This window comes from Saccopteryx bilineata, chromosome 1 (genome assembly GCF_036850765.1).
Source record: "Saccopteryx bilineata isolate mSacBil1 chromosome 1, mSacBil1_pri_phased_curated, whole genome shotgun sequence".
Lineage (NCBI taxonomy): Eukaryota > Metazoa > Chordata > Mammalia > Chiroptera > Emballonuridae > Saccopteryx > Saccopteryx bilineata.
Genome location: NC_089490.1, coordinates 198,286,076 through 198,301,368, shown reverse-complemented (window position 1 = coordinate 198,301,368; position 15,293 = coordinate 198,286,076). Strand labels below are relative to the sequence as shown.

Genomic DNA, 15,293 nt, shown 5'->3' with positions numbered 1-15,293 from the left:
AGTCCTCGGGAGGGAGGACGAGAAGTCTTAATGTTTGGACTGTGTTTGTCTCACCACCACCACAAAATAAACGTGTAGAAAATGCTTGTGGTGTACTAACTCTTTTTCTGTACTTCAGTTACTCAGATTAACACGCACTTATAATTAAATTCTAAATATTTTTATTGGAGTCATTACTGATTGCTTTTTTCAGCAGAACGATGCCAATCATGTATGAGACACAGGGAATAAATCAGGATTATTGCGTGTGTGTGTGTGTGTGGCATTACTTACATTTATTCTAATCAAGAGCCTAAGAGATTTTAGGGTATTTAGTGTCAGTTTAAAATGGGCTTATTATAATGAAAAACGTGTTTTCCAAAATATGCCATGAGGCCTGTGATGGTGGAGGAGTTTAAAAAAATTAAATCTTTCCCTGCCCCAGAGAGCTACACAGCACTTTGTCCTGGGAAACGTAGGTGTGTCAGGTCAAAGGCTCATCAGGGCAGGGGTGATGGAACAAATCCTACCTCAGCGCTTTGTTTGTTCTGTCTCCTTCACACAACAGCGGCTCCTAGCAGGTTCACAGACCCCGTTAATACACGGGACAGGACATAATCGAGGCATGGGTCAGACCTAAACGGACCCAGAGTCGCCTTTGTTAGAAAGACAAGCGACTATGAGACCGGCGATAGCTCTTTCCCTGCACACACACACCAGGGGGCATTGCACAGCCAGTACCAGTCCCGGATCAGAAAGGTAGATGATAGGGATGGCTTTGGGGGTGGGGTGGGGTTGGGAACAGCACCTTTAAGAAACCACGCTTGCTGATTGGTGGGTGGTCATGTCTTCAGGTTCCCTAGGCACTTGGGCTCTGGTGGGATCCCTTTCCCCTAAATGTCTTCTGCTGAGAGACGCGCTAAGCAGTTCAGCAGAGGAGAGTCTGCTCAGATGTGCTGCCCTCACGCAGGCTGGGTGTCTACCCGGTACCCAGCGGAGTGGGCACATTGGAAAACCTGATAGGGCTACAGTTGTCCCTGAACAAAACGCACGCTAGGCTTCAGTGCGGCAAGCTGTTTCTGGGATTCAAGAAATCCCCTGAAAGCATCCTTGGATTACAGCGTGGTCCCCAACCAGCAGTCACGTTACCTGGGAACATAATAGAAATGCCAGTGCTTGGACCCCACCTCGGACTCCAGAAACACCTGGGCTGGGGGTCAGCATTGTGTGTTGTAGGGAAACACTGATTTTGATGTACGCCGCTTCAGGTTCAGCGTGGTGTGAGTGCACCCATGAGCCCTTTTTTGGTGGGGGGTACCTCCTTACTGGCTGCTGAGAGAAGGTGAAACGGTGGGTGGTGTGTGTGCAGGAAGGGCCAGGCAGGGTCTGTGTTCAGGATAGCTTGTCAGTTCAGCTCTCACACACGGGCTGCTGAAACACATTGTCCTGTGGGGAGTGTTCTGGACACAAAGTGTGGTATAGTGCGCTCCCTCGTCTAAATGCGGTCAGCCAGGCCTGGGTCCTTCCAGGCGCTGATTTGTTCCAGCTGAAGGGAGTCCCAGCTTTGCTTGTTGGGGTAATAGCTGGATGTTTTTCATCAGAGGTCACGAGGAAGGGAAGTGGGGATTTCCCAGTTAGCCAGGGTGGGAGCCTTTCCTTGGGGAAGTGGTTGAAGCCACTAAGATTCAATGTGACTGCTGTACCAAGTTCAGGCCTCTGGCCTCCCTATTTCCTAGGTCTGTGGCTAATTTCAAGAGAGATGGAGGTATCTCTGCTGTACATCCAACTTGGATCGGAGAGGATCCTGTCTGCTCCTAGGAATCAGGCTTTGTTCCCAGTCCCTCTGGCCAGAGGCCAGATTCCTTGTTTTAATGTAAAAATTGATCTGCCCTCCACAAGTTGTGAATCTGTGATAGGTCTCTAGGTCTTGCCTCTTCCTCCTCCTGAGTGTTCACGCTTCCTCTCCCGTGGGTGAGACCATATTTATCAGAGAGAAATAGCTTGTTAGCCATCCTCCACCCGCTCAAGATTTTAATCAAGGAGGCCTGCTTCTTGGCCTGGGGGGGTCTGAGGCTGTGAGATCAAGAACAGGCTTTAAGAGGTGAATGGCACCAAAATAATACTGACTTGGAGACAAGGAGAGAAACCTTATTCCTTAGGTCTTTCATTTTAAGCTATTATTCATTTTCATGGAGGAGGGGAGTGTTAGGGAGGGCTCAGTGGTCAGTGGCTCAGCGGCAGAAGCCTGCGTTGGCATTCCTGCCCCAGGCGGGAATCCCCCGTGGGTGTAAATGGGTGCCCGAGGGCTACGCCTCTGAGCGCCTCCTGGCCTCTTACAAAGGAGAGCCTGGAACACAGGACAGGAATGGTTAGGGCTCAGAAAGGGGGACACCCCGAGGGAGGAGGTATCCGTGCTGAAGTCAGTGCAGTCTCTTGTGAGCGTGGGTTTTGTCACCATGGCCAGAGCAGGAGGTCGGCGACCTCCGGACCTCTTCTAGTTCAAGGGAGGCGGCAGGGAAAGGGACTGCTGAGCCCAAGGAAACCGTGGTCTGTGGAAAGGAAGCCGTGCCTTTGACGTGGGGGCTGATGGGGAACACGGGGCACTGTTGCATTTCTGCCGCTGAGCTGACTTGGGAAGTCCTGCCCACGTCTTCCTCCAGGAGGGGTGAACTGGGCACCTGCTGTATCGCGTTGTCAGGCCCATGGGGTCTAGGCAGGTTCACCATCGGGTTTTTGGTCCGAGGGTTTCAAGGGGGTTTATCGACGAATCCTTTACATTCTCTTTCGGCATTGACTGATCACAGGTGGCTTGAACAACGGGGAACGAAGCTATCTTGATGAGTGAGTTGGATAGCGAGGGTGTGCACGCAGTCTCCGGTGGCCGCACCTCAGACACAAGGTGGCACCATCAGCCCTGGGTCTTTTCAGTTCCTTACAAGTGAAGCAGGAAGAGGGCAGCATCTTATTTTTTTAAGTGGTGACTTGGAGAGCTGACCTCGATGTTGACGATGTTGACGTAGTGAATCCATGGACAAGTGGGAGGGGTGCTCCCCAGACCCAGTCTGTGGGAGCGTCAGCTGCCTGTTAGCTCCTGCAGCCCAGTGTCGAGAAGTTTCCTGGGATTCTTGTTGACCATTCGGGTCCTGTGCAGGGATGATTTTTTGGGGGAGGGGGGGAGGGGAAGGAGGCTCCTCTTCTGCCGGCCCCTGACCCCGTGTGTACCTAGCTCTGTCTTCAGAAGATGCTTGGTCAAGTGCAGCAAAGGTGGCTTCCAAACCTGTCTAAAGCCTTTGACCCTACAGTTCATGGAAGGAAGATCTTGAGGGGTGACGAGCAGGGTCCTTTGGAGAGATGTAGCAAGTCCGGATGTGGCCACCAACAGTCTTCTCTTTCTGGTGGGACGAGTCTAAGGCTGGGTGTGGTGGAGGCTTTGGGGCTTTTGTGGGGTTCCATGGTGCTCCTCCCACAATCTATCTGCTGTGCTGCTGCCCATATACAGGGGTATATGCAGAATCCTCATTAGCAGCCCAAAGGAGATTAGAGATTGACTCCAGATGTCACTCAAGGCCCTAGTAGGACAGTTTTCTCCCAGGTAAAGAAAAATTTAAAAAGTACCAACGTACTGTTACAATGCATTTGCTTACTTAGAATCTTTATTCTCTACATTCTAGGTTCGGAACCTCACTTACATGGTGACCCGCAGGGAAAAGATTAAACGATCTGTGTGCAAAGTCCAGGAACAGATATTCAATCTTTACACTAAGCTCTTGGAGCAAGAAAGAGTTTCAGGTATGCATTCGGCCCTTGTAGGTTAAACTGTAGGGCAGGGGTTTGTAAACCTTAACGCTATGCTAAGGAAAGAAAGAAGGGTTTCTTTAATTTTGTTTTACCCTACAGAAGAATCCGAAAGCACAGCCTTTCTCAGCTAAAGCAGACCTTTAAGCATGTGAGCCATCGTGGTATAGAGGACAGGGCTATGAATTTGGCCTCAGATATGGGTCGAAGCCTTGTTCCTCTACATCAATGCTGAACACAAGCGGGTCGCAAGTTTTCCAAGTTGCCCCGTTTCCTCATATATAACTTGATGACAGTATCTTTCCAGCTATTGCTCAGGAACTGTTATGAGGCCCAAATGAAAGAGTAACTAGCCCTGGTCTGGTGGCTCAGTTGGTTGGAGTATCGTCCCTGTACGTCAAGGTTGCAGGTTTGATCCCCAGTCAGGGCACATACAAGAGTCAAGCAATGAATGCATAAATAAGTGGAACAACAAATCAATGTTTCTCTCTTTCTCTCTCTCTCTCTCCCCCTTCCTCTTTCTCTAAAATCAATACATAAACTTCCAGAAATGAAAGAGTAACTTCTGTATACTTGATAAATGTAACACATGGGGATACCAGAAAAGATTTGTGGGTTATCTAGCCTGGCATCTTCCTGTAACATGGCAAACAGAGGCATGTGTCTACATTTAGAGAACAGTCTCAGTGGACTTTTTGGTGTAGGTGGAATTTTGAATCTTTTGTTGGAGATTCAGCACCGAGTACTGATGTATTTAGTGCTTTCTATTTCATATTGCTCTGGGCTAAGAGAGAAAAAGGAAAAAACACAGACCACGACTTGGAGATCAAATCCGAAGTTGGGCACATGGTGTCCCCTCCCTGGGGCTCTGTTGATCTGTGGAAACGGAGGAGTTGCCTTTCAGCACTCATTCTGTGATCATCAACACCAGAAAGCAGTTCTGCTAAGGCAGTCAGAGGAAGATGTGTTGAGTGTAGGTCAGGCAGAACCGTGGCCGCGGGGAACAGGTAGGTCATAGGTGAGCATGTCTCTGTGCCCGTCTGCCCTTTGAAAGTCACCGTGGCAGCATTGGAAGTACTTGGATTGTAGGCACGGCTGGCTCACTTTTCTCCTTTTGTGGCTTTGTGACTGTTGCCTGTAGGTCATTATGACACCTGGAAACAAAGAAGTTGTTATACCTTGTTATGTTGGAATCTAAATTCTGGTTTACCTAAAACTAGTGTGCAGGTCCTCGAATCATGTCATTTTGTTCGGTGTGGTTTCGTTGTAACACTGATGAGATGCTATAGGAAGTTGTGTATATCAGCCACACAGTACAGCTGGTTTTGTTACATGTTTCACCTAAAAGTCGCAGAGCCCATAGATGCTAAGTGAGGAAGGACTTCCTGTAAATCGGTCGGTGGAACAAAGAGATAAAGCCTAGGGCAGGGGTCCCCAAACTATGGACCCCTGAGGCCATTTATCTGGCCCCCACCGCACTTCCGGAAGGGGCACCTCTTTTATTGGTGGTCAGTGAGAGGAGCATAGTTCCCAGTGAAATACTGGTCAGTTTGTTGATTTAAATTTACTTGTTCTTTTTAAATATTGTATTTATATTCCCATTTTTTTTTTACTTTAAAATAAGATGTGCGGTGTGCATAGGAATTTGTTCATAGTTTTTTTTATAGTCCGGCCCTCCAACAGTCTGAGGGACAGTGAACTGGCCCCCTGTGTAAAAAGTTTGGGGACCCCTGGCCTAGGGAGTATTTATTAAATGACACTCTTGAAGTAATTCATAGTTTTAATGGCATTAATTTATTAATAGTATCTGAGATATTTTTTCCCCAAGAAGAAATAGCTTCCGGATGTAGCAAGCTTATATCATTAGCTAGAATTTAGTTGTAAAACTTAAAATAAATTTTCCTAAGTCGGGTGTCAGCAGTAAAAGCAGTTCGATTCAGATTCTTTAAAGTGAACGTCTGTCCCTTCATTGATTATTTGGAGTTATTTCAACCCCGAGGAAGCTTGGTGACCCGGAATGCTGGCCGAGCCTGGGGGCTCTCCATGGCTCCTGCAAAGTGGTCACACGATGAGTGATTCCAAGTGAAAATGAGCCGCGAAGAGCGTGTGCATCTGATTTCACTCCAATCCTTCTCTGCGGACGGTTCAGGCAGCGTCCTGCACGTCCCGGCGGAGGCGGCGGATGCTTTTCCTGGGGTCAGTGGTTGTGTGGAATCACGTGAGGACAGTTGGCATTAACAGAGCTGTAAGGTAGCCCTCCACTCCACTCGGGAAAGGAGAGGAAACCCAGGCTGCCCCGCCCTCTGGGAGGAAGGAGCCACTGCGGGATAAGAGCCACGCCTGTCCGCGTGGGCAGGGAGGCCTCCTCTGCATAGTGTAGTGGGGGGCACAGTACATGGGTGGGGGGCGCTCTTGCTCTTTTTCTAGTTTCAGAATCAGCTGTCCTGTAAGATCAGTGATCCCAAATGAAGCCGCCCAGACACCTCCTGGGACCCGGTTTAAGCTCCGCCATGACGCTGAGGACTGGTAGAGCCATTCTGCTGGGCTCATGTCCTCAAGGGGACGCTGCCCGGAGGAGGTCACGGCCTGAGACTCTGCAGAGACTTGGGTTCCAAGTAGACACAAGTCAGAGGCAGAAAATGCCCAACCCTCTTAGCGCTGCTGTCCCATGGTAGGTGAGGAGAAGCAGGCCCGGTATGCTGTGAAGTGACCCTCACGTTGGATGCTTGAGAAAGCAGATTATAAAACACCTTCCCCTTTGGTGACAGGTCTACCTTTAGAGTCGCTAGCTCTGTTCTGTATTGTGCTTGGCCCCTGAGTGCACGGACAGCAGGAGGTTCTTCCCGGGCTCCAGCCCAGGACTCTGGGTCGGAACCTGCTGCAGCTGGTGGTTCTCACCTCCCAGGAAACGGTCGTGCAAACGCTCTTAGCAGACGCCCGGAGGCTGTGGCAGAACCTGGCCCTTCTGATGAATTCCGCGTGTTACGAGTTCACGCAGTGTTTTCAAACCGCGGGTGATGATTTACTAGTGGGCTTCGAGATGCATTCATTGGTTTGTCACCGGCGCTGGACGCAGAGCGCACAGAAGATGACGAAGGCTATAATAGGGTTTCGTGAACAGAGGGCTTCCATTGAGTCTTGTGCAATTGAGTTCCTACTGTGATTTGCATGAAAAATGTTTGGAAAACACCAATTTAACTTGTCCTCATGCTGGATGACAATTTAGTTTAATTTCACAAATGAGTTTTATGTATAATAGTAAACTTTTAATTTTTTAATATTTATGTGTCTGGAAGGTGTTTACTTCCCTTATTCATTTCACATATATTTTCATGTATTTATCCTCATCATAGTCCTATGTCGTAGAAGGTGCTGTCCCTGCCCTTGTCTCTTTGGGAAGGAGGTGACTGGCAGGTGACTTGTGGGTGTGGCTTCTCCAGAAGCAGGTAGATGGTGGAGGCCCCGCCGACCACGGGCCGACTCCTCCCCTTTGCAAATCAATTCAGCTGTTTTGCTGGAAGGAATATAGATTCCTTGAAAAGATGTTGTTTCAGGAAGTTCTGTGAACTTCCACTCTTTTAGAAAATGTAGCCTATTGAGTCGTATGGAGACTGAGTGCGTCGGGCAGACGGGGTGGGTGGGTGTGGCCGGGTGGCCCCGCCTCCGGGCTGGATCGCTTCTGCTGTAACCGGTCCCTGTGCTCCCTGTCCGCAGGTGTGCCTTCTTCTTCCTGCTCCGCCGCCTCCCTGGAGAGCATGCTCCTGTTCAACAGCCCTTCGGTGGGCCCCGACGTCCCCAAGATAGAGGACTTGAAGTGGCATTCCGCATTCTTCAGGAAGCAGATGGGCACGTCCCTGGTTCATTCACTGAAAAAGCCCCACAAGCGGGTCCTGCTGCAAACCCGCGCCGGGAGTGAGGGCAAGGCCCTGCTCAAGCAGCCAGAACTGTGCGGGAGGCGGGAGGGCGTGGGGGGCCCGGACGGCTTCCTGGGCTTGGAGAAGACCTTTGCGGAGGCCCGTCTCCTCTCAGCACAACAGAAAAATGGTGTGATGATGCCAGATCCTGGGAACAGGAGGGACCATCGTCTCCACTGTGACCTCAGCAAGGGGGACGGGAAGGACAGACCTTTTAAACAGGGTCACAAGCCTCTCAGGTCCACAGACGTGTCCCAGCGGCACCTGGACAGCGCTAGGGCAGCCTCCTCGCCCGCAGGGGGGCCGCCGGTGCCCAGGTACAATGGCTCCCTGATGCCAGTGAGCTATACCCAGACTACAGTCAAAGTGCCTACCACACCCGCCAGCCCCGTGAAAAACTGGGGTGGATTCCGGATTCCAAAGAAGGGGGAACGGCAGCAGCAGGGCGAGACCCACCAGGGCGCCTGCCACCAGCACTCAGACTACCCCTATCTGGGCTTGGGCCGGGTCCCAGCCAAGGAAAGGGCCAAGAGCAAACTCAAGTCCGACAATGAGAATGACGGGTATGCCCCCGATGTGGAGATGAGTGACTCGGAGAGCGAGGCCTCGGACAAGAAGTGCATGCGCGCCGGCAGCAGCATCAGCCGCAGGACAGACATCATCAGGCGGAGCATCCTGGCCTCTTGATGAATCAGACCTGGTGTCTGGGGCCACGGGCTGGCCGTCGAGTTGTGAGACGACAGACAGCAAGGGACAGGCAGAAACCCCGCTCTCCTGAGCCACACTGACACATTTACTTGCAATTCAGATCGACTTTTTTGTTTTGGTTTGTTTTCTTCCCAGAGTCATTTATAAATCGTTGTGAGACTTGTGTGTTATTTGCAACTCGTTGAGGAAACGCAAGAGTAGACTGTAACCATAAGACACTGCTAAGACTAGAGGCGGAGTTAAACACTAAAATAGGAATGAATGAAGGAAGTTTTTAAGGAGGAGCGTGGGGCTTACATAAGCCTCCTGAGTTTTTCTTGCTCTCTATCCTTCCCAAAGCACAAACTCATGGTTATCAGAATACACGGAGTCAGATATGGTTCTTGGGAACCCTCACATACCGTTTAATAGCCCATAACACTCATTTTCTAGGACTGTGGTGGGTCTTGAAATCCTGTTTATACTTTGGCCCACAAGGCTGTATGTGTTGCATTCTAGTGTATAGACAGCAGCTCTGAAGCTTCAGGAACTCTAGGGAATTTATGTGTAAATATATCAGATGGGGAGGAAAGTTTTTTTTTTTTTTAAAGGCCATTCTCTGAAAAATCTGATGGGTCAGGGCAGAGCTGCTGTGGCTTGGATTTGGGGTGTATGGCACCCGGTCCCTCTGCCTGGAGCCCTGGGGCTCCTGGACTGGTGGGGAGGGAAGCCATTAGAAAATTCTGTCTGTGAGAAAGGGCGCTGAGTCTCCATTGTTACCATTCCTCTTGACCTCCCTCTTCCCTCAGCACTGCCTTGTGGGCCAGCATGGACTCTCCCTGGCCACTGGCAGTGCTTGGCTCCCAACAATACAAATGCTCTTTCAAGTTCAAGTGATGAACTTGCAGACTCTGGACTCATTTCCCAGAGTCATCCACTGGGAATATGTCAGGGGATCTGGGCTCCCAATGTTGAATGGATTCCTTAAGAACAAGGAAAAAAGAAAAAAAGGGAAAAAAAAGCACGAAGTAGGTTATATTTTAAAAACAATAGAAAGGCAATAAGTTGCGATTACCGTTGACCAAGTTTATACAGGAAAGAGATTTTAAGTGTAATAGGTTTTCTGGAGTCAGTTCTAGGCTCTGGATTCGTGACTTGGACTTTCGAATTACAAATGGCAATAACTCGTAAGTTAGCAGCAATAATAAATTTAGCATTAAATTTGAGTACAATGGTCTGTTTTTGCACTCATGGCAGTGCGTATGTATGAAGACAGTGGATAGTGTTCACGTCCTGTTAATTTTCTTTGGAATTCAATGTAGTTGTGCATCGAACTTAAGAGAAGGAAAGTTTAAATAGCAATGAGATTTAGAATTATGGGCACTTGGAACAGCCCAACTTCCCCTAAATTACCCCTTAGTTTGTTATCGGTATTCAGATTACTGATTCAGTTATACATCTGTTTCCATGTGGCAGGGACATTCTGATACTTAATGGGTAAAGCTTTGAGTTCTGTAGTTAACTTTCTAGTCTTCCAGAGGATGGTCAACATCGAAAAAAGGCTTATTGAATTCCATCTTGCTATGCAAGTTTTATCAGATGATCAAATAGTAGATCGGATGCATCCCCATTGTATGTATGACATTTTCAAACCAAGTCTTAACTTTTTGAATACATTGTAGTAGCTAATTCAGGGGAGGGGAAAAGATGACCCAGGTTTTTAGATTGACTATTTTTGAGCTATGGGACTCATTTTGAAAGACTTGCTTATCCAGATAAACTGTTGCTATAGATATTAGAAGTTTCTTATCAACCCCAGTGGTACATTCACTTAGAGCCTAATTTAAGAGTCAGATTTTTTTGCATATGAGCAGAAACCTTTTGCCAAGGACAGAAGGTGGACTACAGTTATCTTTTGACTACAGCGACAGCTCTGGATAAGAATAGAATATATGGAGGGGTGATTTGTCAAGCCATAGAAAGAAAATCTAAATTCTAGTAAGCATATGACCTCTCACCATTTTAAGAGGTACCAGATTCATTTGCACTAATAGGAATGCTCATTTTGTGCAAAAATAATGCCTTACCTGTTTTCCCCCACATTTAGGTTGAAAAGCTTTCAAACGTTCCAAGTTATGCTGAACCAAAAAAACAAAACCCACAAAAAACAAAAACAACATAAAATAAACAAACCCACATGAAAACAAAACCCACAAAAACAAAATGCCCACACTTTTTACTTCTGCTTTGAAATGCAGACGGCTAGAGCATGGTGTCTCTGCGGGTGTGGGTGTTATGACAGCTTTGTAAGTTAGTTTCCTGTCCTGCGGGAGGGACCTCTCTGTGAGGCCACTGCCCGACCCACCTGCTTGCACTCAGTGTGATACCATTTGTTCTTTCTTTTCTTTTTTTAAGCTTTATCTTTCCTTGTGCATCCTGACCAAGAAATATCTTTGATTAGGATCAATGTATTATGTCAAAATGTAGGCTAGTTAAACTTTTGTAAAGTTGCCTGGAATGTCATTTGTTAGGTTATAAACACAGAATCTAAATGAAGGCTTATATGTGTTGTGTACAAACCTGAGTTAATTTTGAGATGGACGGACTCATCATTATTACATTTGTAACCTTGTACAGAGGATTTTTCACTATGTGCCTAGCTTGGTGTCCATTCAGCTAAAATTGAAAAAAAAAAGGTGCATGAAAAGTTAACAGATCAGAAATTAAAGTTATATGTAGAGATGACTATTTTATATGACATGGCCCAGTCCTGTATTTATTTCTACCCCCCTTTTTGAAAGTATTTATAAAACTAGTTGAGGACAGCTGTATTTTTTTGTTGAACTATTTAGTAGAATTTGTGCCTTTTTGTCTGTATGTGAATAAATGCTGTACATTTTGCAATACATTTTACGTGTATTTTGAGATCTGCTTTTGCTAAATATTTAAAAAGGCATGTGACTCAGTCCTGCATCGCTGTGTAGTGGTTTGTGTCCCAGTAGAGGTAAGGAGACTGGCGGGAACAGGACAGGCTGATGGAAGGGCTGCTCACTGCTCACCTCGCGTGCACAGACACTGAAAGATGGGAACGGTTTGATTTTTGTCTGCCCCACCCAGAGGTCTTTCCAGAATACAATTTTGGGTCTGAAAGCAAATGGTGAAGCAACTTAGATACTCAGGGTCAGAGAGATCCGAGTTTAAAGGCTGAACTACATATATATTTATAGTTTACTGGCCATGTGACCTTGGCCAAATTGCCTAACCTTTCTAAGTCTCAATCTTCCCTTCTGTAGAAAGGAGGGGGGGAATACAGTACCGTACTTTCCCATGTATAAGATGCTCCCATGTATAAGACACACCTTAATTTGGGGGCCTGAAATTTGAAAAAAAAAAAAGTATTACATAAAGTTATTGAACTCAAGTTTTAGTCATAAAATTTATACAACTCCTCATCACTGTCAAAAAAATGGGAAATTCAAGTAAAAAAACTACAAGCACTGTATAAGACGCACCCAGTTTTTAGACCCCAAATTTTCCCCCCAAAATGTGTCTTATACATGGGAAATATGGTATCATACAAAGCCTGTGGTGGGCATTTAGTAGATGGTAAACTTTTTATGATTATAAACAAGACATTTCTCCAACCTATTGACTGATGAGCTTTCTGAGACAAAAAAAAAAAAGTTATTCCTGAATGACAGGGAAGTTGTATTTCTGTAAGACCCAAGTAATTTTAATAAATGCATTCTTAGATGTTATCTGCAATTCACAGACACATCCAGACCACAGTGTAGGCACTGGCAGGAGTGGGCTCGGGCCCCGTTCTGATTTCCAGTTTGGTGTTTTTCCCTGCCTGAAACAGTCTTCAGTCACCGTGTGTAGAGATTGGCATCTAACAACAGGAAAAACTGTCGTGCGTCCTGTATTTTCACTTAGATTGAGGTGAATGGGCCACACCAGGGTGGCATTACAGCCTTCATTTACAGTTTTTGTAGTAATTTGGCCACCGTGTGTGTGTTTTTATACTTGAATAGTTCGCACATTTGGCTAAAAGCTTGTTTATTTCTTCTTGTTCCTCCTTAGTGTCTGTTTACTTCCATGTTACTTGCTCTAAGACCCCAGAGAGATAACTGTGATCCTCCCTACCGGGTCTTAAAGTTGAATAAACCACAATCCTTCTCTAGGGAAATTAAGTCCCCGGGAGCCTCGGGAAGGGCTCAGCGGCAGCAGTTCTGCAGTATGTGATGGGCAAGGTGGCACCAGGGGCTCGTGTTGTTGTTTTTTTTTGTTGTTGTTTTTACCCAGATCACTTAAAAAACGGTTTCTACCTTTGAAAAATATTAGCCATCTGCAGCAAACTTCACAATTAACTTCCGGGTTGCTGTCTTTAACGCTCAGAACTGCATCGCAGGATAGGTTCTAGTCTGGGGCGGAGCAGAAAAGCACCGATTGCCCGGTTACTGAGAAGCGGTTAAAAACAGGCCTGTTACCTGCTCATGGGCTGCACCTGTTCTCGCCGCTGTGGAGTTCACGCCTGCGCAGTGACGATTCTCGGGGCTGCTCTCTGGGCTTTCCCCGTGGATGTACGCAGGGGCTGGAGATTTTGGAACTCATCCTTTTGTACATCCTGCCTCAGAGATGTCACCCGAGTCCGAAATCGGGGAGTCCTGGGTGAGTCCCTTCCCCATCTCCTACGAGCAAACAGTGAGCTAGGCCTGTGTGTTGCGCTTAACTCTTCAGCATCTTTCACTTCTCGTAATCCCACGGCTGCGCACGGTGCAGCCCGGGGCTCCTCACCTCTTGTCCGGGTTCGTGCAGCAGCTCCGTTTCCTGACTCGTCTGTTTGAAGCTAGTCTTTCCTGCCTCCCATTAGCTGCAGCCCTGCCAACGCTATCCATACTGGTCACTTCTGCAATTAACACCTGGTCTTGTCATTTGGGGCGGAGCCTTCAGCGGGAACCTCCAGACTCCTGCAGGTAATGCAAGGTCCGTTTTTCGCCTATGACTTTGTTTAGTCCTCACACCATGTGAGGTAGGTGTTCTCTAATTTGCAGGTGAGGAAACTGGAGCACAAGAGGCAAGGTACTTGCTCCAGGTCAGGAGGTAGAGCTGAGAGTCAACCCCAGCCAGAGTGTACTTGTGCACCCCCCCCAGGGGAGGGGGCTCTGCCGCCTCTCAGGATATAAAAATAGTTCCTATAAAGTAGTTCGCGTGTTTTTGAGCGGACTGAGGGTTATACATGTGAACTTTAGGTTAATGAATTTCAATGAAGTAGAGCTAATCATCTTGGCTCAAAACATGTTAATGTACTGGTTGAACGACTATGAACGTAACCTAATGGATAATGAATAAAGAATATAGTCAGCTCCTGGCCAGTCCCTGCCTTCTAGGGAGAACGGAATTAGTTAACGCAGCATCAGACACGTTTACACAGCATACACACACGCATCTGCAGGCAGAACAGGTGAACATATGAGCGACGAAAACCGCGTTGCTACCAGGAACTCAGAATTCTCTTGCTATTCGGAGACAATGCTTAGAAAGTTAAAGAGAATTATTTAAAATCACAGTGTCTTGATATTGAATCTAGATTTAAGACTAATGTCTAAAGACTTTAAATCGATGCTAGGTAAGACCTCCAAATAAGGACAATCATGATAGAAGGTATAATAAATCTGGTTCATTTTTACAAATAAGTCAAGCAATGACTTACCTGGCAAATTAACTAGCAAAGATATTGTCATTCCTAATTAACACTAATGTATCCTGATTCTCACTGGTGCTCGGCTTATGCATGGCTGAGTTTTAAGCAGTACATTTATAATTACGGATCAATTATGGCTATTTTACCCACTAATCTCACAAATTGTTCTAGTATCAGTGTTATTACCAGTGTGAGACAATTTCCTCAGGAAGCCGACCTGTTTACTCTGGTGTCCTCTCCCCCAGGTGGCTGCCTCTGAAGACACGTTTCTTCTGTTCTTTCTGTCCTCGTTCTGCGCCAGCTTTACCCTTTGAATTGTTTGAGCTTCTTTTTCAAATGCTTGTGATCGCATTTTAGCCTCAATGAGTCCCAGGTCCTGAATTTTGACACAGGAAATCATAAGTTTTAAAAAAGTTTATTTAGTGAGAGGAGGTGAGGCAGAGACAGACTCCCACATGTGACTTGCCTGGGCAAGCCCACTAGGGGGCGATGCTCTTCCCCTTGCTCTCTTGCAACCAGAGCCATTTTTTAGCACCTCAGGCCACACGGGTGCTTCTCCTGTGTGCTCTGACTGGGAATCGAACCTGAGACATCCACACGCCGGGCTGCTGCTCTACCACTGAGCCAACTGCCCAGGACTGGAAATCACAATCTTGTACCAACCACTTTACAATTGCTAAACAAACTTTAACATATTTATGATTTTGGGTAGATATTTAAGATATATATATATATATATATATATATGTATTTTTTGGGGGGAGGATTATAATTTTTCCTACCTATTAAAGAAATCTGGAAATCTTCAGAGGAAGACCACTAAATATTATAACTTCCTTTGCTTAGATTGATATCTGCTATTGACTGAAGTTATTAGTACTTGACTTTTTAGGTTATGGCCCATTTCTATGCAAGGTTTGAAAAAAACTACCAAACCCTAACCCTATTATCTACTAAGATGCTGTTCTTAGTGAGGCCTAGTAAGTTTTCTATACAATGCATATTGATTTGATGACCAAAAGGAGGGCTTTTGGGTTAGAGTCTGAGTCAGAAAAGGAGTAAAAGGGGGGGGGGGCTCACAGTGCTGACTTGTTATAGTAAGGTTGATGGGCAAAAAATGGAGGTAGGATGTTTTGAATCCAATTCTGCACCTGTATTTCCCTTGAAGAACACGGCCTTGAAGTTGAGAGGGACGGGGTGGGTACTGGCAAGAG

The 15,293-nt window shown here is 46.7% G+C and overlaps 1 protein-coding gene across 5 annotated transcripts in view; it reads left to right on the top strand.

The window, feature by feature from the left end:
* The window catches only part of JADE1 (jade family PHD finger 1), a 55,799-nt gene extending 45,290 nt beyond the window's left edge, over positions 1-10,509 (top strand). For all 5 annotated transcript variants that reach the window (XM_066233224.1, XM_066233236.1, XM_066233244.1 and 2 more), the window contains exons 10-11: positions 3,651-3,768; positions 7,489-10,509. In XM_066233224.1, the coding sequence (XP_066089321.1) occupies positions 3,651-3,768; positions 7,489-8,375 (1,005 nt within the window). In that variant the 3' untranslated portion in view covers positions 8,376-10,509. The remainder of the gene's footprint in view (positions 1-3,650; positions 3,769-7,488) is intronic.
* The last annotated feature ends 4,784 nt before the right edge of the window (positions 10,510-15,293 follow it).